Source organism: Pseudophryne corroboree, chromosome 1 (genome assembly GCF_028390025.1).
Source record: "Pseudophryne corroboree isolate aPseCor3 chromosome 1, aPseCor3.hap2, whole genome shotgun sequence".
Classification (NCBI taxonomy): Eukaryota; Metazoa; Chordata; class Amphibia; order Anura; family Myobatrachidae; genus Pseudophryne; species Pseudophryne corroboree.
The window spans coordinates 1,138,467,275-1,138,487,917 of record NC_086444.1 but is presented as its reverse complement, the minus strand read 5'-3'; the positions used below and the strand labels follow the sequence as shown (position 1 = coordinate 1,138,487,917).

At 44.0% G+C, this 20,643-nt stretch overlaps 1 protein-coding gene across 4 annotated transcripts in view; it reads right to left on the bottom strand.

Annotated features, from left to right (window-relative positions):
• SH3TC1 (SH3 domain and tetratricopeptide repeats 1) overlaps positions 1-20,643 on the bottom strand; it is a 194,126-nt gene that overhangs the window by 43,306 nt on the left and 130,177 nt on the right. For all 4 annotated transcript variants that reach the window (XM_063924079.1, XM_063924088.1, XM_063924097.1 and 1 more), the window contains 2 exons: positions 3,791-3,974; positions 2,089-2,159 (listed from right to left, as the gene is read on the bottom strand). In XM_063924079.1, coding sequence (XP_063780149.1) covers positions 2,089-2,159; positions 3,791-3,974 — 255 coding nt within the window. The remainder of the gene's footprint in view (positions 1-2,088; positions 2,160-3,790; positions 3,975-20,643) is intronic.

Sequence of the window (20,643 nt, the reverse complement as noted above, 5' to 3'; positions counted from 1 at the left end):
GTGGCCCGTGCTGCTGTGTTCTGCTCCTCAATGCTCCTGCTGCTAAGGGGGAAAACAAAAAAGGTTTGGGCCAGTGCTTTATGATGTGTGTGCAGTGCCATTACTATGGGGGACAGTGTGTGCAGGGCCATTACTATGTGTGTGGTGGCGTTACTATGGGGGTCAGTGTGTCTGGTGGCATTACAATGGGGGTCAGTGTGTCTGGTGGCATTACTATGGGGGTCAGTGTGTGTGGTGGCAATATTGTGGGGGTCAGTGTGTCTGGTGGCATTACTATGGGGGTCAGTGTCTCTGGTGGCATTACTATGGAGGTCAGTGTGTCTGGTGGCATTACTATGGGTGTCGGTGTGTGTGGTGGCATTACTATGGGGGTCAGTGTGTCTGGTGGCATTACTGTGGGGGTCAGTGTGTGTGGTGGCATTACTATGGGGGGCAATGTGTGCAATTACTATGGGGACAGTGTGATGGCATTACTATGAGGGTCAATGTGTGGAATTACTGTGGCAGTGTGTTCAAGTACTGCGCATTATTTTAATAACTGATGGGGACAATGTGTCTGTGCTTTTCCCCTTGGGGACAAAAATGTTTGTTTTATTTCCCTGTGTGTGTTTTATTTTTCCGTGGGGTACCGATGGTGTGCCTTGGCAATTTTTAAATCTTTTTGGTGTGCCGCGAACTGAAAAAGGTTGAAAATTACTGCTGTAGGGGCTGGAACTGGATGCAGGGTGACAGAGAGCCCTGGAGGTGAACAGAGAAGGGATGTGGGAGGGAGGTGATCTAGCAGCCAGAAAGGGGATTGTCTCCGTCATGTGTTAACCCTAGATGGGTTACGGTGACACCAGGGTTCATTCCATCCCCCCACCCCCCCAGTGTTACATAAAGCGTTATATAACACAATGGGATGCGGTCACCACGCCGACGTCAGGATGGGATCAAACGCCCGACAGTCAGCATGCCGACTAACAGGGACTATGGCGAGCGCAGTAAGCCACCGAGCCTCTGTGTGGCAAGCGCAGCGAACCCACAAGGTGCTTTGTGCGCTCAATTCCCCCCCCCCCTTACCGGCATTCTGCGGTCGGGATCCCAGGGTCGGTATGCTGACCTCTGGGATCCCTACCACCAGTCTCACAGCTCTAACCCATCACAACTTCTAGCTCTATAATCCTTTGTCATCTAATTAACATCTGTAGTCCTATCAGTAAATCGACTTCCACATAACTGATGTTCCCACCTGTACTTAGCAGATGTAACGATAGGGGGCAGAAGTTTCATGTCCTCTCACCATCACAAATGGAGTGACTCAGCGGCTTAATAATTACAGCTAAAATATACATTCTGCAGTCACATATTATTATTACCAGTTATATATGAGGTGCATATATATATTTGCGGAGAATATTTGGCCATACCAATCAGTCCCTGCCCCAGGGAGCATACAATCCATGGGCCTATTTCAGACCTGATCGCAGCAGCAAAATTGTTCTCTAATGTGCACTGCAGGTGGAGCAGATGTAACATGTGCAGAGAGAGTTAGATTTGGGTGGGGTGTGTTCAAACTGAAATCCTTATTGCAGTGTAAAAATAAAGCAGCTAGTATTTACCCTGCACAGAAACAAATCTAACTTTCTCTGCCTCCCCTGCAGTGCACATGGTTTTGCCCATTAGAGAACAATTTTGCTGCTGCGATCAGGTCTGAATTAGGCCCTATATTCCCTATGACATGTACACTACGGATCATTTTTGGTGGGAACCAATTAACCTAACAGTATATATATATTGGTAGGGCCTATTTATACATATATATTGGATTATGGGAGGAAACCCACGCAAGCACTGAGAGAATAAACAAACTCCACACAGTTAGGTCTATGGTGGGGTTTGAAGCCATGACCTCAGCACTGTGAGGCAGTAATGCTGACCATTACACCAACCGTGCTACCAACCAACTAAATAATTGCATGCAGATCTCCAACAATGCATACAAGTCCTATAAGAGATTTAGCTTCCAAAAACTGTGACTAATTAACATGGATCTGCAAATCATCACCCCTGTAGCAGCTGATACATACAAGATGTGTTTTCTCTTACCTATTCTGTTTCCCAGCTGAGACGCTGTAAAGTCCATGAGATCAGAACCTATATTAGTTTTCAGGAACCACCTAAGGCGTATGAAAAGAAACCACTTTACTTACTATACAGTACGTGTTATACAATGTACTAGACCCCAGAGTCGGCCATAGGCATAGGCGAAATAGGTAAATGCCTAGGGCATTTGGTATGCCTAGGGCATTTGGTATGCCTAGGGACACAAGCAGCTTCTGCTGATTAAAATGATATGCAGCATGCCTATATTCTGTGTGTGACTGCGGCTGTATCTGCATACAAAATGCTACGTTACAGTGTATTCCTGGAAATCATTGTAACATAGCATTTCGCATGCAGAAACAGCCACAGTCGCACACAGAATATATGCATGCCACATATCATCTGCATCCTAGCCACATAGTAATTCAAACAAGATGCTCTTTAAAAAAAAAAAGGCACCCAATGTTAGCAGAGCTGCCAGCTGACTCACGCCAGGCATCTACTGCTGCATGGCGTATTGAGGCAATATGTATGAGGACACATCTGTATCCAAGCAGAGGCAGAGGTCACAGTGTTAGCTGCCGTGTGAGTGCTTTTTGCGGGTGGGTTGGTTGTACAGTAGTGTTCGGCATATGTGTAAGGGGCATTATGTGTGTCATGTGTATAAATGCATTAATAATGTGCTGCAAATGTGTAAGGGATATTATGTGTATAAGGGCATTAATACAGGTTGGCATAATGTGTAAGGCGCATTATGTTTATGAGGACATTAATAATGTGTGAGGGGGATTACTGTGTGGTATTATGTGTATAAATGCATTACTAATGTGTGGCATTATGTGTATAAGGTGCTCTACTGTGTTGCGTAACATATAGAAAAGGCACAACTGTGTGGTCTAATGTGAATAAAGAGCAATATGGTGTGGTGTAATGTGAATAAAGAGCAATTCAGTGTGATGTAATGTGAATAAGGGGCACTAATGTGAGAAGTAACGTTTATAAGGTAAAGTGGTACTAATGTGTGATGCAACGTGAATAAGGGACACTATGGCATTATAAAATGTGAATAAAGATGCACTACTGTGTGGCGTAATTTGAATTGGGAGCACTATTGTGTGACCACTCCCCTTCCCAGCATGAACACACAACTTTTTGGGTTGTGTGCTGAATGTGTGCATTGTTCCTATTTAAAATTTATTGGGTAGGAACACCAAAATGAGGACTGCTACGGGTGAGGGGTGATGGTGCTGGGAAAGGGTTTGCAGGGTCAGAGGTGGAGAGAGATAAAGTACCAACCAATGAGCTCCTAATTGTCATGTTGCAGGCTGTGGGGCCTATTTATCAACGAGTGATAAAACTCTATGTGCATGATAAAAATCATTGCATATGATAAATGGTGCTCCAGCCAATCAGATTTCAACTGTCATTTTTCCAAACACATGACAGTTAGGGGCTGAACACATGACAGTTGGGAGCTGATTGGCTGGAGCACCATTTATCATAAGCAACGAGTTTTATCATTCACAACAAGTTTTATCACTTGTTGATAAATGGGCCCCAGTGTTTGAAAAATGACAGGAGCTGATTGGTTGGCGCTTTATCTCTCTACACTTTATTTCTCAACAAGCTTTGATAAATCTCCCCCTAATGTCCCCACTGCACATGCCAATCACAGAATGATGAACTGAAGAAGACAGCTACCTACTGATGAAAGGGACATAGCACTTCCGCAGAGGCTTTAGCGCTTATTACTCTGTCATCACCCATGGGGGGGTCACTATCCGTCCAATCAGCGCTGGGTCTATTAGTAGCTAGTAATATCTGCACCGCACCATCCACAGCAGCTGCCGGCCTCACACACTTGTCAGCGCAAAAGACATAGTACATCCCTAGAACAAAAAGGGTTATTACTACAAATGTATTTTATGACAAATTATTAGAAATCATTTATATATTACTCCCATTACCACAGGTGGGTTGGGTACAATGGGGGTCATTCCGAGTTGATCGCTGCACAGTGATCAGGCTAAAAATCGCCATTTCTGTGCATGCGTATGCACCGCAATGCGCACGCGTGACGTACGGGTACAAAGTCCTTTGTGGTTTTGCACAGGTTCTAGCGAAGCTTTCAGTCGCACGGCAGAACGCAGGAAGATTGACACGAACTGGGCGTTTCTGGGTGGCAACAGACCGTTTTAAGGGAGTGCTTAGAAAAACGCAGGCGTGTCGGGGAAAACACAGGCATGGCTGGGCGAACGCTGGGCGGGTGTGTGACATCAAAAGCCATCCCTCTGTCGTTAGAATCAACGCACACGAAGAGTAACTACAGGGCTGGTCTTGTTTTGCACAAAATTATTTTGCAGGCGCTCTGCTGCACAAGCGTTCGCACTTCTGCAAAGCTAAAATACACTCCCCAGTGGGTGGCGACAATGCGTTTGCACGGCTTCTAAAAGTAGCTAGCGAGCAACTCGGAATGACCCCCAATATCCCGGTGGTGACCATCCCGAAGGTCACAATGACAACTCCAGAATCCCATTGGCTAGAATTCAACCATGTTTTGGTGAGTATGCTAGCCCTAACCCTTACTCACCCTCCCTCAATCTAACCCTAACTGTCCCCTTCAGCTGCCTAAACCGAACCCTCCCCCTGGTGCCTAACCCTACACTTAGCCCTAACCATAGGTGTGCGCAGGGGGGGTGCCTGGTGCGCACAGGCACCCCCTAATGTCTGGCACCCCTATCTCACATGCCTGATGCAGTGATCACTGAGCAGGCTGATTACTGTCCCCTCTGTGCTGCAACCCTGTCAGGACTGTATTACTGACCGGACGCCTGGGTTAATCAAGGGTGCCACTGCCACTGGCTTTCAAACTCCTGCCTCCACTTCCATGAACAAAAACAGCGTGATGTGATGTGATTACATCATGCTGCTCGCACGCCTACCCATCACACCCACCACACGCCCACCTCTCTCCTTCTACGCTATGCCAACGCCAGCCACTGATGAGGATCAGCATGCAGCCAGCGTTCCTCTTAGGAAGACAAATTCAATACTGGCAGGCGGCCGGCAGCAGCATTGACACATCTCTCGTTTTTCCGGCAGCAGCAGTAACTAGTCTGCGACTGTCAGTGTCAGTGAGTGACTGACTTGTAAGTAAGCTGCTGCAGCTTGCAGGGGAAAGAGAGGAGGAGCCAGACCAGGCTGAGGAGAAGCAGTGTAATTACAGTGAGTGCCTTCAGGGGTGTTTGTTTGGTGCACACCACAACATCTGACAATGTATCTGCTTTATTAGGATTGGTACAAGGGTGGATATTTTATATTGCATTGACCGTCAATAGATGGTGCTAGACACGCCCAAAAGGTGGTGCTAGACACACCCCTCCGACGGTGCACCCCTAATAAAATGTGCTGCGCACGCCTATGGCCCTAACCCTAACACTTACCATTAGAATTTGTTGATATTTTGACCATTGGGATACCACAGCCGGATTTGTGATCCTGACTACATGCCCCCAAGATGAATACCTTAAAGAACTACAAAGAACACATATACATCACATTTTATTTATCACAGAGAACTTTAGTGTTTATGTACATTGGGGTAGACTGAGCCACTGGGATATTGTTTGAAATCCTGAAAATGGCACTTACAGTACATTACGCCTATGTCATGCGTTTTACCTCCCAGACACATAGGGGTGCACGGAAACATGCACGACGTAAGCCCACCATGCATACAGGATTTGTGGTCTCTGCGCATCCCCCATACATCATGCCGGAACATGCAATCTTACACTGCATTTCATTTATTCGACACTAATATTGCCAGCGTGCCATCTGCCCCTTATCCTTGCATCAAGTGTTGCATTATCCTGGAATATGGTCGGATTGGATGAGCAGTACATATATGCCTTAGTGGCAGATGCATCAAAACTTTCAAAAGGCCAAGTGGAGAAAGTGTAACAATGTAATAATCAGGTAAGTAGTAAGATAAAATAGATATAACTCTGCGTTTCCCAGGTAAGTACTTATTTACTTTTAATTATACCTTGTCTAAAGGCCCGTATTCGCCGATTTGGGGAGAGTTGTGTGCTGTGCGAACCGCTCAGCACACATCTCTCCCCTCCCCTCAGCACAGCGCGATGTGTGCTGAGCGTGCGGGGAGGAGACGGAGCGCTCATTTCACCCAGCGGGTGAAGTGAGCGACCCGCCAGATTGGGGGCTACACACGGAGGGATTGCTGCTTAAAATCTAAGCAATCTAGTCAGATTGCTTAGATTTTAAGCAGCGATTGCTCCGTGAGTACCCCCCTTTATTCTCCCTTCTACCTTTCTTTAATGCTTCAATCTTCACAGAGAGGCGAGGGAGAATTTCACCCGTTTACCTTGCCTGAGGTATTTATTACACAACAAATTTTATTAACTTTTGTCCCTTTCTTAAGGAGTCAATAAGTAGAAGAACTCACAATCACAAGATATTCAAATGAAATTACAATACTGAAATACAGTGCAACTTGTACATTCAACACAATAAAAAGAACATATTTTATTTTACTGGAACACGTTGTCGCTGTGTCTTTACTTCACTTTAACCGAATGAACCTAGGTATAATGGGTTCTTACTATTTCTTTAAGATTCACACTATGCACTGTTCACTATGCAATAAACACTCGCTCTCTACCTCGTTGGTGCACATATGAAGAATCAGGGCCGGATTAAGCCTGGTGGGGGCCCCGGGCAATGAAGTTATGGGGGCCCCCACTACAGTAGATGATAGACCCCTGAACCCCCCCCCCCTTACACACACACACACAAACACACACACCCATGCTACACACACAGACGTATACACACACACAGACACATGCGCACACGCTACCTTTCCGACCGGCGGTGCAGCGGATGCTGCAGTCAGTGCCCCCACACCCAGGAGCGTAGTAGTCTCCCCGCTCCCGGCGGCTCAGCTGTTCATTAACAATGCCGCTGAGGAGGTGTTCCTTGCACAGCATTTCATAGTCTTGCAGGATGCTACATTGAAATCCCGCGAGACTATGAAATGCTGTGCAAGGAACACCTCCTCGGCGTCGCTGTTAATGAACAGCTGAGCTGAGCCGCCGGGAGGGGGAGAGACTACTATGCTCCTGGGTGTGGGGGCCCCGGCACGACCCCCCCTTTCGCCCCTCCCTTAATCCGGCCCTGTGAAGAATCCTGTCCTACTGGTATCAGTGAGATTTTTTGAGTCTCTCTTAGATAAATATGATACAGATGTAGCCACCTTTATCTTGACTGGCTGAGGCGTTTGTCCCGATCGAGCATACGCAGCGTCCCGGGGTGTAGAGAGGCGCGCCTAGTCACAGAGAGGCGTACCTAATTGCACGGAGAGCGTTTGGCGTTACCTTTACATGTAATACCTGTGATCATCCACCAGATGTCGCTTTTTACAATCACCACTGCGCATGCGTGTGGTCTCCCGTAAAATACAATACTGAAATATATAATAAGGACTACTTTACTAAGGCGTCTCATTACGCTGCATACAGTAAATACTCATTACGCTGCATTATTTAATACAGTAAATACTCATTACGCTGCATTATTTAATACAGTATATACGGTACAGATGCAAATAGTACAGCATACAGTATATGATCCATCTACAGTACTTTATGAATATGTGAGCATCCAAGTCCCGCAGACAAAACAACATAAAACCAGTAGTGTACACTGTCGCAAATGGACGTGTTAGAAGTTCACTATTGCCTCTTGAGATTAGGAATTTTGTACAGTATGTTAGCGTCCTAATCCTGTAGCCATTACAGCATAATCAAAACCAATGGATTTATTCATCTGTCTGCGGCAAAGTGGTGAAATGTTCCGCTTCCTATACTCAGAGTCCCGGGTTCGATTCCTAAAGTACAAATGCATGTTAGTTTTTTCCAGACACTTTTTTTTATTTTTTTATTCACATAAACCAGGACAAAGCTGCAGGAGCGGTTCTACTGTTAAGGTTCTATGCACCGTACAGTACACATACAATTCTGTAGCAGGGTAGACTCAATAGAAATGGCTACCACCTATGACTCCTTGTCCCATGATGGCCCTAGGCTACAGAGCAAGTAACAGTCCAGATTTTGCAGGCTATGGGGCAATGCTGAAGGAGCGTCACAATCCCCTAGCTAAAATACACAGGGACGATAGGAATAAGTGAGGTCTATGCACATAACGGTACACCGGACTCGATCGCATAGCACACTGGCAAAATGGCCACCGCCCCTGAACCCGCACCATGTGGCAGGCAGCGCTCGGATATGGAGTGAGAGATGGTATAAGTTTTGCAGGCTACGGGGCAATGCTGAAGGAGCGTCCCAATCCCCTAGCAAAAATACACAGGGGCGATAGAGATAAGCGAGGTCTATGCACATTACGTTACACCGGGCTCGATCGCATAGCAAACTGACAAAACACAAGTTTTACATAAAGCAGGGCAAACCTGCAGGAGAGTTTCTACTGTCAAGGTTCTATGCACCGTACGGTACACATACAATTCTATAGCAGGGCAGACTCAATTGAAATGGCTACTGCCTGTGACTCCTAGCTCCATGGAGGCACTCGGCTATGGAGCAAGTAACAGCAAAGATTTTGCAAGTAACAGCAAAGATTTTGCAGGCTACGGGGCAATGCTGAAGGAGCGTCAGAATCCCCTAGCTAAAATACACAGGGGTGATAGGGATAAGCGAGGTCAATGCACATAACGTTACACCGCAAAGTTCCCCATGGTTTTGATTATGCCTTTTCTTTGAACACGGTATTTTCCACTGCCTCGCCCTACCCCCATCCCACTTTCCCATTCCCCCTGGGAGCCTGCAAAGTACATGCAGTAGACAGGGAGGGAGTTCCGATCAGGTTACAAGACATGTGCAACAGCCCACTCTAATTTATGTGAAACCTGTGTGCACCCTTCCATTGAATGTATAACAAACAAAAAATAATAATAAAGTGAATGTTACAGGAACACATTAAAAAAAGGTTGGCACTTCCTTCCCATTGGTGTTGGTTTATGCCTTAGGGGACTCGGACGCTAATACTTGTATTTCAAGAGCACGGTATTTTCCACTGCCTCTCCCTACCCCCATCGCCCTTCCCCCCTGGGAGCCTGCACAGGTCATGCAGTGGACAGGGAGGGAGTTCAGGTCAGGTACAATACACAAATGCCGACGATCTACAGTACTGTGTTGGTCAGTTAGTTGTGTCGGAATACACTAATTTATACTCATTACCGCTGTGTATTTGTATATAGCGGAATGAATGTCTGCTGCAGATTTACTTTGATTTATGTGAAACCTGTGTGCACCCTTTCATTGAATGTATAACAAAGAAAAAATAATAATAAAGTGAATGTCACGGGAACATATTAAAAAAAAAGTTGGCAATTTGGGACTCTCAACGTGGGAGGTGGGAGCCTTCATCGCTAGGTTGGTATGGAAGGGGAGACAAATAGCTACCGGAGGGTACCAACCCCAAGTTTCTGTGACCCCCACAAGGCTCATGGCAAGCGTCCGAACCCATGGTGGGTCTGAATTAACGGGCCCATTATAGTCTATGGGAAAATGGGTCCACTCTGCGTACTGATATCTCTGGTTCTGGGTGTCCCGGAGACTCAGGACTGGTACCATACAAAAGAGGAGACTCTTGGCTTTTGGGGCAGACCAACCACTAGTTTATGTGACACTGGAAAGGGAAACGGGAAGCAACCGTGTTTCGGGTTCCCTCCTGTTGTCCGCCTAGCTTGCACAGGATGCAGGGTTTCTGGCTAGATAGGAAATACTGTACAGAAATGCTAAGAATGGTAATTTGACATCCAGGAACATAGGGAGGAGTTTTTATCTCTCTCCATTATACTTAGAAAAATTACACTTGCCACTGTACGTTACAAGCTGTTCGTGCTAATTAGTACACTAGTAGAACATATTGTACAGAGATACTAAGGACAGTGATTTGGCATCCACGAACTTAGGGAGGAGCTTTAATCTCTCTCCATTGTAATCTTTCTAAGTATAATGGAGAGAGATAAAAGCTCCTCCCTAAATTCCTGGGTGCCAAATTACCGTCTTTAGTATCTCGGTACAGTATGTCCTATTAGGGTACTAATTAGCACAAACAGCTTGTAACGTACATGGCAGGTTTAATCTTTCTATGTATAATGGAGAGAGATAAAAGCTCCTCAGTAAGTTCCTGGATGCCAAATCACCGTACTTAGTATCTCTGTACAGTATGTTCTATTAGGGTACTAATTAGCTGTTCGTGCTAATTAGTACCCTAATAGAAAATACTATACAGAGATACTAAAGACAGTGATTTGGCAACCAGGAACTTACGGAGGAGCTTTTATCTCTCTACATTATACATAGAAAGATCAAACCTGCCACTGTACGTTACAAGCTGCTCGTGCTAATTAGTAGACTAGAAGAACATGCTGTACAGATATACTACAGACAGTGATTTGGCATCCACGGATTTAGGGAGGTGCTTTAATCTCTCCATTGTAATCTTTCTAAGTATAATGGAGAGAGATAAAAGCTCCTCCCTAAATTCCTGGATGCCAAATTACCGTCCTTAGTATCTCTGTACTCTATGTTCTACTAGTGTACTAATTAGCACGAACAGCTTGTAAAGTACAGTGGCAAGTTTAATCTTTCTATGTATAATGGAGAGATATAAAAGCTCCTCTGTAAGTTCCTAGATGCCAAATCACCGTCCTTAGTATATGTGTGCAGTATGTTCTACTAGTGTATTAATTAGCACGAACAGCTTGTAACGTACAGTTACAAGTTTAATCTTTCTATGTATAATGGAGAGAGATAAAAGCTCCTCTGGAAGTTCTTAGATGCCAAATCACCATCCTTAGTATCTCTGTACAGTATGTTCTATCAGTGTACTAATTAGCACGAACAGCTTTTTTACCGGATGCCAAATCACCGTACTTAGTATCTCTGTACAGTATGTTCTATTAGGGTACTAATTAGCACGAACAGCTTGTAATGTACAGCGGCAAGTTTATTCTTTCTATGTATAATGGAGAGAGATAAAAGCTCCACCCTAAGTTCCTGGATGCCAAATCACCGTACTTAGTATCTCTGTTCTATTAGGGTACTAATTAGCTGTACATGCTAATTAGTACCCTAATAGAAAATACTATACAGAGATACTAAGGACGGTGATTTGGCATCCAGGAACTTACTGAGGAGCTTTTATCTCTCTCCATTATACATAGAAAGATTAAACTTGCAGCTGTACGTTACAAGCTGTTCGTGCTAATTAGTACCCTAACAGAACAAACAGGCCCTCATTCCGAGTTGTTCGCTCGCAAACTGCTTTTAGCAGCTTTGCACACGCTAAGCCGCCGCCTACTGGGAGTGAATCTTAGCTTATCAAAATTGCGAACGAAAGATTAGCAAAATTGCGAATAGACACTTCTTAGCAGTTTCTGAGTAGCTCCACACTTACTCGGCAACTGCGATCAGTTCAGTCAGTTTCGTTCCTGGTTTGACGTCACAAACACTCCCAGCGTTCGGCCAGACACTCCTCCGTTTCTCCAGCCACTCCCGCGTTTTTCCCAGAAACGTGGGCGTTTTTTCGCACACACCCATAAAACGGCCAGTTTCCACCCAGAAACACCCACTTCCTGTCAATCACATTACGATCACCAGAACGATGAAAAAATCTCGTAATGCCGTGAGTAAAATACCTAACTGCATAGCAAATCTACTTGGCGCAGTCGCACTGCGGACATTGCGCATGCGCATTAGCGACTAATCGTTCCGTTTCGAGAAAAATATAACGAGCGAACAACTCAGAATGACCCCCACTGTACAGAGATACTAAGTACTGTGATTTGGCATCCAGTTAAAAGCTGTTCGTGCTAATTAGTACACTAGTAGAACATACTGTACAGAGATACTAAGGACGGTGATTTGGCATCTAGGAACTTCCAGATGAGCTTTTATCTCTCTCCATTATTCATAGAATGATTAAACTTACCACTGTACATTACAAGCTGTTTGTGCTAATTAGAACACTAGTAGAACATATTGTACAGAGATACTAAGGATGGTGATTTGGCATCTAGGAACTTACAAATAAGCTTTTATCTCTCTCCATTATACATAGAAATATTAAACGTGCCACTGTACATTACAAGCTGTTCATGCTAATTAGTACACTAGTAGAACAAAGAGTACAGAGATACTAAGGATGGTAATTTGGCACCCAGGAACTTAGGGAGGAGCTTTTATCTCTCTCCATTATACTTAGAAAGATTACAATGGAGAGAGATAAAAACTCATCCCTGAGTTCCTGGATGCCACATCACTGTACTTAGTATCTCTGTACAGTATGTTCTACTAGTGTACTAATTAGCACGAACAGCTTGAAACGTACACTGGCAAGTTTAACCTTTCTAGTATAATATAGAGAGATAAAAGCTACTCCCTTAGTTCCTGGTTGCCAAATCACCGTCCTTAGTATCTCTGTACAGTATGTTCTACTAGTGTACTAATTAGCACGAACAGCTTTTAACTGGATGCCAAATCACCGTACTTAGTATATCTGTACAGTATGTTCTATTAGGGTACTAATTAGCACAAACAGCTTGTAACGTACAGCTGCAAGTTTAATCTTTCTATGTATAATGGAGAGAGATAAAAGCTCCTCAGTAAGTTCCTGGATGCCAAATCACCGTACTTAGTATCTCTGTACAGTATGTTCTATTAGGGTACTAATTAGCTGTTCGTGCTGATTAGTACCCTAATAGAAAATACTATACAGAGATACTAAGGACGGTGATTTGGCATCCAGGAACTTACTGAGGAGCTTTTATCTCTCTCCATTATACATAGAAAGATTAAACTTGCCGCTGTTCGTTACAAGCTGTTCGTGCTAATTAGTACCCTAATAGAACATACTGTACAGAGATACGAAGTACGGTGATTTGGCATCCAGTTAAAAGCTGTTCATGCTAATTAGTACATTAGTATAACATACTGTACAGAGATACTAAGGATGGTGATTTGGCATCCAGGAACTTACTGAGGAGCTTTTATCTCTCCATTTTACATAGAAAGATTAAACTTGCCACTGTACGTTACAAGCTGTTCGTGCTAATTAGTACACTAGAAGAACATACTGGGGACTTGGACTCATACAGTACTTGCATTTCAAAAGCACAGTATTTTCCACCGCCTCCGGCTATCCCATCGCCCTTCCCCCCTGGGAGCCTGCACAGGTCATGCAGTAGACAGGGAGGGAGTTATTCACATAAACCAGGGCAAAGCTGCAGGAGCAGTTGTACTGTTAAGGTTCTATGCACCATACGGTACACATACAATTCTGTAGCAGGGCAGACTCAATTGAAATGGCTACCGCCTGTGACTTCTCGCCCAGTGGAGGCCCTCGGCTATGGAGCAAGTAACAGCACAGATTTGGTAGGTCACAGGGCAATGCTGAAGGAGCGTCAGAATCCCCTAGCTAAAATACACAGGGGTGATACGGATAAGTGAGGTCTTGGCACATAACGATACACCGCACAGTTCCCCGTGGTTTTGATTATGCCTTTTCTTTGAACACAGTATTTTCCACTGCCTCACCCTACCCCCATCCCACTTTCCCCTTCCCCCCATGGAGCCTGCAAAGTACATGCAGTGGACAGGGAGGGAGTTCCGATCAGGTTACAAGACATGTGCAACAGTATACTACTGTATGTAGGAAAATCCCCCGCCCACTCAGATTTATGTGAAACCTGTGTGCACCCTTCCATTAAATGTATAACAAAGAAAAAAAATAATAATAAAGTGAATGTTACAGGAACACATTAAAAAAAGGTTGGCACTTCCTTCCCATTGGTGTTGGTTTACGCCTAAGGGGACTCGGACGCTAATACTTGTATTTCAAAAGCACAGTATTTTCCACCGCCTCTCCCTACCCCATCGCCCTTCCCCCCTGGGAGCCTGCACAGGTCATGCAGTGGACAGGGAGGGAGTTCAGGTCAGGTACAATACACAAATGCCGACGATCTACAGTATTGTGTTGCTCAGTTAGTTGCATCGGAATACACTAATTTATACTCATTACCGCTGTGTATTTGTATATAGCGGAATAAATCGCTGTTGCAGATTTACTTTGATTTATGTGAACCCTACGTTCCTGGGTGCCAAATTACCGTCCTTAGTATCTCTGTACTCTTTGTTCTACTAGTGTACTAATTAGCATGAACAGCTTGTAATTTACAGTGGCAAGTTTAATATTTCAATGTATAATGGAGAGAGATAAAAGCTTCTCCCTAAGTTCCTGGATGCCAAATTACCGTCCTTAGTATCTCTGTACTCTATGTTCTACTGGTGTACTAATTAGCACGAACAGCTTGTAACGTACAGTGGCAAGTTTAATCTTTCTATGTATAATGGAGAGCTATAAAAGCTCCTCTGTAAGTTCCTAGATGCCAAATCACCGTCCTTAGTATCTCTGTGCAGTATGTTCTACTAGTGTATTAATTAGCACGAACAGCTTGTAACGTACAGTTGCAAGTTTAATCTTTCTATGTATAATGGAGAGAGATAAAAGCTCCTCTGGAAGTTCTTAGATGCCAAATCACCATCCTTAGTATCTCTGTACAGTAAGTTCTATCAGTGTACTAATTAGCATGAACAGCTTTTTTACCGGATGCCAAATCACCGTACTTAGTATCTCTGTACAGTATGTTCTATTAGGGTACTAAATAGCACGAACAGCTTGTAATGTACAGCGGCAAGTTTATTCTTTCTATGTATAATGCAGAGAGATAAAAGCTCCTCCCTAAGTTCCTGGATGTCAAATCACCGAACTTAGTATCTCTGTACAGTATGTTCTATTAGGGTACTAATTAGCTGTTCATGCTAATTAGTACCCTAATAGAAAATACTATACAGAGATACTAAGGATGGTGATTTGGCATCCAGGAACTTACTGAGAAGCTTTTATCTCTCTCCATTATACATAGAAAGATTAAACTTGCAGCTGTACGTTACAAGGTGTTCGTGCTAATTAGTACCCTAATAGAACATACTGTACAGAGATACTAAGTACGGTGATTTGGCATCCAGTTAAAAGCTGTTCGTGCTAATTAGTACACTAGTAGAACATACTGTACAGAGATACTAAGGACGGTGATTTGGCATCTAGGAACTTCCAGATGAGCTTTTATCTCTCTCCATTATTCATAGAATGATTAAACTTACCACTATACATTACAAGCTGTTCGTGCTAATTAGAACACTAGTAGAACATACTGTACAGAGATACTAAGGATGGTGATTTGGCATCTAGGAACTTACAGAGGAGCTTTTGTCTCTCTCCATTATACATAGAAATATTAAACTTGCCACTGTACATTACAAGCTGTTCATGCTAATTAGTACACTAGTAGAACAAAGAGTACATAGATATTAAGGACAGTAATTTGGCACCCAGGAATTTAGGGAGGAGATTTTATCTCTCTCCATTATACTTAGACAGATTACAATGGAGAGAGATAAAAACTCATCCCTGAGTTCCTGGATGCCATATCACTGTACTTAGTATCTCTGTACAGTGTGTTCTACTAGTGTACTAATTAGCACGAACAGCTTGAAACGTACAGTGGCAAGTTTAACCTTTCTAGTATAATATAGAGAGATAAAAGCTACTCACTAAGTTCCTGGTTGCCAAATCACCATCCTAAGTGTCTCTGTACAGTATGTTCTACTAGTGTACTAATTAGCACAAACAGCTTTTAACTGGATGCCAAATTACCATACTTAGTATCTCTGTACAGTATGTTCTATTAGGGTACTAATTAGCACGAACAGCTTGTAACGTACAGCTGCAAGTTTAATCTTTCTATGTATAATGGAGAGAGATAAAAGCTCCTCAGTAAGTTCCTGGATTCCAAATCACCGTACTTAGTATCTCTGTACAGTATGTTCTATTAGGGTACTAATTAGCTGTTCGTGCTGATTAGTACCCTAATAGAACATACTGTACAGAGATACGAAGTACGGTGATTTGGCATCCAGTTAAAAGCTGTTCATGCTAATTAGTACACTAGTATAACATACTGTACAGAGATACTAAGGATGGTGATTTGGCATCCAGGAACTTACTGAGGAGCTTTTATCTTTCCATATTACATAGAAAGATTAAACTTGCCACTGTACGTTACAAGCTGTTCGTGCTAATTAGTACACTAGAAGAACATACTGGGGACTTGGACTCATACAGTACTTGCATTTCAAAAGCACAGTATTTTCCACCGCCTCCCGCTAGCTCATCGCCCTTCCCCCCTGGGAGCCTGCACAGGTCATGCAGTAGACAGGGAGGGAGTTCTTCACATAAACCAGGGCAAAGCTGCAGAAGCAGTTGTACTGTTAAGGTTCTATGCACCATACGGTACACATACAATTCTGTAGCAGGGCAGACTCAATTGAAATGGCTACCGCCTGGGACTTCTCGCCCAATGGAGGCCCTCGGCTATGGAGCAAGTAACAGCACAGATTTGGTAGATCACAGGGCAATGCTGAAGGAGCGTCAGAATCCCCTAGCTAAAATACACAGGGGTGATACGGATAAGTGAGGTCTTTGCACATAACGATACACCACAAAGTTCCCCATGGTTTTGATTATGCCTTTTCTTTGAACACAGTATTTTCCACTGCCTCACCCTACCCCCATCCCACTTTCCCCTTCCCCCCATGGAGCCTGCAAAGTACATGCAGTAGACAGGGAGGGAGTTCCGATCAGGTTACAAGACATGTGCAACAGTATACTACTGTATGTAGGAAAATCCCCCGCCCACTCAGATTTATGTGAAACCTGTGTGCACCCTTCCATTGAATGTATAACAAAGAAAAAAAATAATAATAAAGTGAATGTTACAGGAACACATTAAAAAAAGGTTGGCACTTCCTTCCCATTGGTGTTGGTTTATGCCTTAGGGGACTCGGACGCTAATACTTGTATTTCAAAAGCACAGTATTTTCCACCGCCTCTCCCTACCCCATCACCCTTCCCCCCTGGGAGCCTGCACAGGTCATGCAGTGGACAGGGAGGGAGTTCAGGTCAGGTACAAAACACAAATGCCGACGATCTACAGTATTGTGTTGCTCAGTTAGTTGCATCGGAATACACTAATTTATACTAATTACCGCTGTGTATTTGTATATAGCGGAATGAATCGCTGTTGCAGATTTACTTTGATTTATGTGAAACCTGTGTGCACCCTTTCATTGAATGTATAACAAAGAAAAAAAAATAAAGTGAATGTCACGGGAACATATATAAAAAAAGGTTGGCACTTTCTGACCCTCAGCATGGGAGGTGGGTGTCTTCATCGCTAGGTTGGTATGGAAGGGGAGACAATTAGCTACCGGAAGGTACCAACCCCAAGTTTCTGTGACCCCCACAAGGCTCATGGCAAGCGTCGGAACCCATGGTGGGTCTGAATTAACGGGCCCATTATAGTCTATGGGAAAATGGGTCCACTTTGCGTACTGATATCTCTGGTTCTGGGTGTCCCAGAGACTCAGGACTGGTACCATACAAAAGAGGAGACTCTTGGCTTTTGGGGCAGACCAACCACTAGTTTATGTGACACTGGAAAGGGAAACGGGAAGCAACCGTGTTTCGGGTCCCCTCCAGTTGTCCGCCTAGCTTGAACAGGATGCAGGGTTCATGGCTAGATAGGAAATACTGTACAGAAATGCTAAGCATGGTAATTTGATATCCAGGAACATAGGGAGGAGATTTTATCTCTCTCCATTATACTTAGAAAAATTACACTTGCCACTGTACGTTACAAGCTGTTCGTGCTAATTAGTACACTAGTAGAACATACTGTACACAGATACTAAGTACAGTGATTTGGCATCAACGAACTTAGGGAGGAGCTTTTATCTCTCTCCATTGTAATCTTTCTAAGTATAAAGGAGAGATAAAAGCTCCTCCCTAAGTTCCTGGGTGCCAAATTACCGTCCTTAGTATCTCTGTACAGTATGTTCTGCTAGTGTACTAATTAGCATGAACAGCTTGTAATGTACAGTGGTAAGTTTAATCATTCTATGAATAATGGAGAGAGATAAAAGCTCCTCTGGAAGTTCCTAGATTCCAAATCACCGTCCTTAGTATCTCTGTACAGTATGTTCTACAAGTGTACTAATTAGCACGAACAGCTTGTAATGTACAGTGGCAAGTTTAATATTTCTATGTATAATGGAGAGAGATAAAAGCTCCTCTGTAAGTTCCTAGATGCCAAATCACCATCCTAAGTATCTCTGTACAGTATGTTCTACTAGTGTACTAATTAGCATGAACAGCTTGTAATGTACAGTGGTAAGTTTAATCATTCTATGAATAATGGAGAGAGATAAAAGCTCCTCTGGAAGTTCCTAGATTCCAAATCACCGTCCTTAGTATCTCTGTACAGTATGTTCTACTAGTGTACTAATTAGCACGAACAGCTTTTAACTGGATGCCAAATCACTGTACTTAGTATCTCTGTAAAGTATGTTCTATTAGGGTACTAATTAGCATGAACAGCTTGTAACGTACAGCTGCAAGTTTAATCTTTCTATGTATAATGGAGAGAGATAAAAGCTCCTCAGTAAGTTCCTGGATGCCAAATCACCGTACTTAGTATCTCTGTATAGTATGTTCTATTAGGGTACTAATTAGCTGTTCGTGCTGATTAGTACCCTAATAGAAAATACTATACAGAGATACTAAGGACGGTGATTTGGCATCCAGGAACTTACTGAGGAACTTTTATCTCTCTCCATTATACATAGAAAGATTAAACTTGCCGCTGTACGTTACAAGCTGTTCGTGCTAATTAGTACCCTAATAGAACATACTGTACAGATACGGTGATTTGGCATCCAGTTAAAAGCTGTTTGTGCTAATTAGTACACTAGAAGAACATATTGTACAGAGATACTAAGGACGGTGATTTGGCATCTACGAACTTATAGAGGAGCTTTTATCTCTCCATTATACATAGAAAGATTAAACTTGACACTGTACGTTACAAGCTGTTCGTGCTAATTAGTACACTAGTAGAAAATACTATACATAGATACTAAGGTCAGTGATTTGGCATCCAGGAAGTTACTGAGGAGCTTTTATCTCTCTCCATTATACATAGAAAGATTAAACTTGCCGCTGTACGTTACAAGCTGTTCGTGCTAAGTAGTACCCTAATAGAACATACTGTACAGAGATACTAAGTATGGTGATTTGGCATCCAGTTAAAAGCTGTTCGTGCTAATTATTACACTAGTAGTGTTAGGCGCCGCGGTCCGAGACTTCCGCCCGGCCCGGCGCCTAGCAACTAGGGACGCCTAGCGTGCTGAGCCGCCGGGTCCCTAGCAACGCTAGGACGCCGTGCGCGCTGAGCCGCCGGCTCCCTAGCAACGCTAGGATGCCGAGCCGCCGGGACCCTAGCAACGGGGACGCCACGGGCGGACCGCGTTCCCCGTTGCAGGGGTGATTACTGAACTAGACACACATGTCTTCTGGTCGTGCAGCAAGGCAGCTGCACGACATTCATGGTAATTAGGTTCTGTACTCTGATTGGGGGATTCACTGCTTAAAGCCTTCTCAGTGCCTCACACAGACGCCGGTTATAGCTTCCTGCATGCTGTTCATGTTTGCTGATCTGTTCCTGGTCTGCTGTGTCCGGTCGTTCCTGTCCTCAGAGTTCCCGAGTTTTGGTGTCTGTCATCTCATCCCAAGGAGTTATTCTGGTCCTCATTTACCTGCAACAGTCGTTTGAGGATCTCATTTGGTTTCGTGAGTGGCGGCTTTTCCGTGTGCTGCGGCCTAGGCCGCTTAATTTTGTATTCTGGTTTTGGAGCATTTGCGGAGGTTTCCGCTCCCACAGTCCTCTCCGGAACTCGGCGGTGCCGTGTAGGAGAGTGGACAACTGGGTATTTTGGTTGTCCTTTTCCCTGGCGGTAATCCGCGCATACTTGGTTTTAGGTTAGTTATTAGCCCCTGGCCTTGTTGTTCAGTTAGAGGGCCCCTTGTTATCACCCTGTCTCGGTTCACTCTTTGTCTCCCATTAAGACCTGAGGGGGCATCGGAGTTGGGCAGACGTAATCCGCCCTTCAAACGCGGCTGCCATGGGCTCAAGCAACCATAGTCTCGCAAGAGAGTTCTGACAGCACGGGCGAGACAACGGAGATAGGGTGCCAGGGGCTATTCCTGTTCCTACACCTTTTCCCAGCATTACGTTCTGGTACTCAGGTCCTTTGCTATAAGATCTCCCCAGACCTGAGTACTGGAATCATAACATTATAACCGGCCCAAAATTTAAAAAAAACTTAAAATAAAGGGGATTTAATTTTTTCCCATTTTGTCTTGGTGAGAGTTTATCGGCTTCATGAATCCGACAGGGTTAGGACCAAATCCTGGTCAGCTCTTAGTTAACCAAATTCAAGAACTTACTCAGATGGTTCAGGATCTTTCTCTTCGAGTGAGATCGCAGGAAGATCT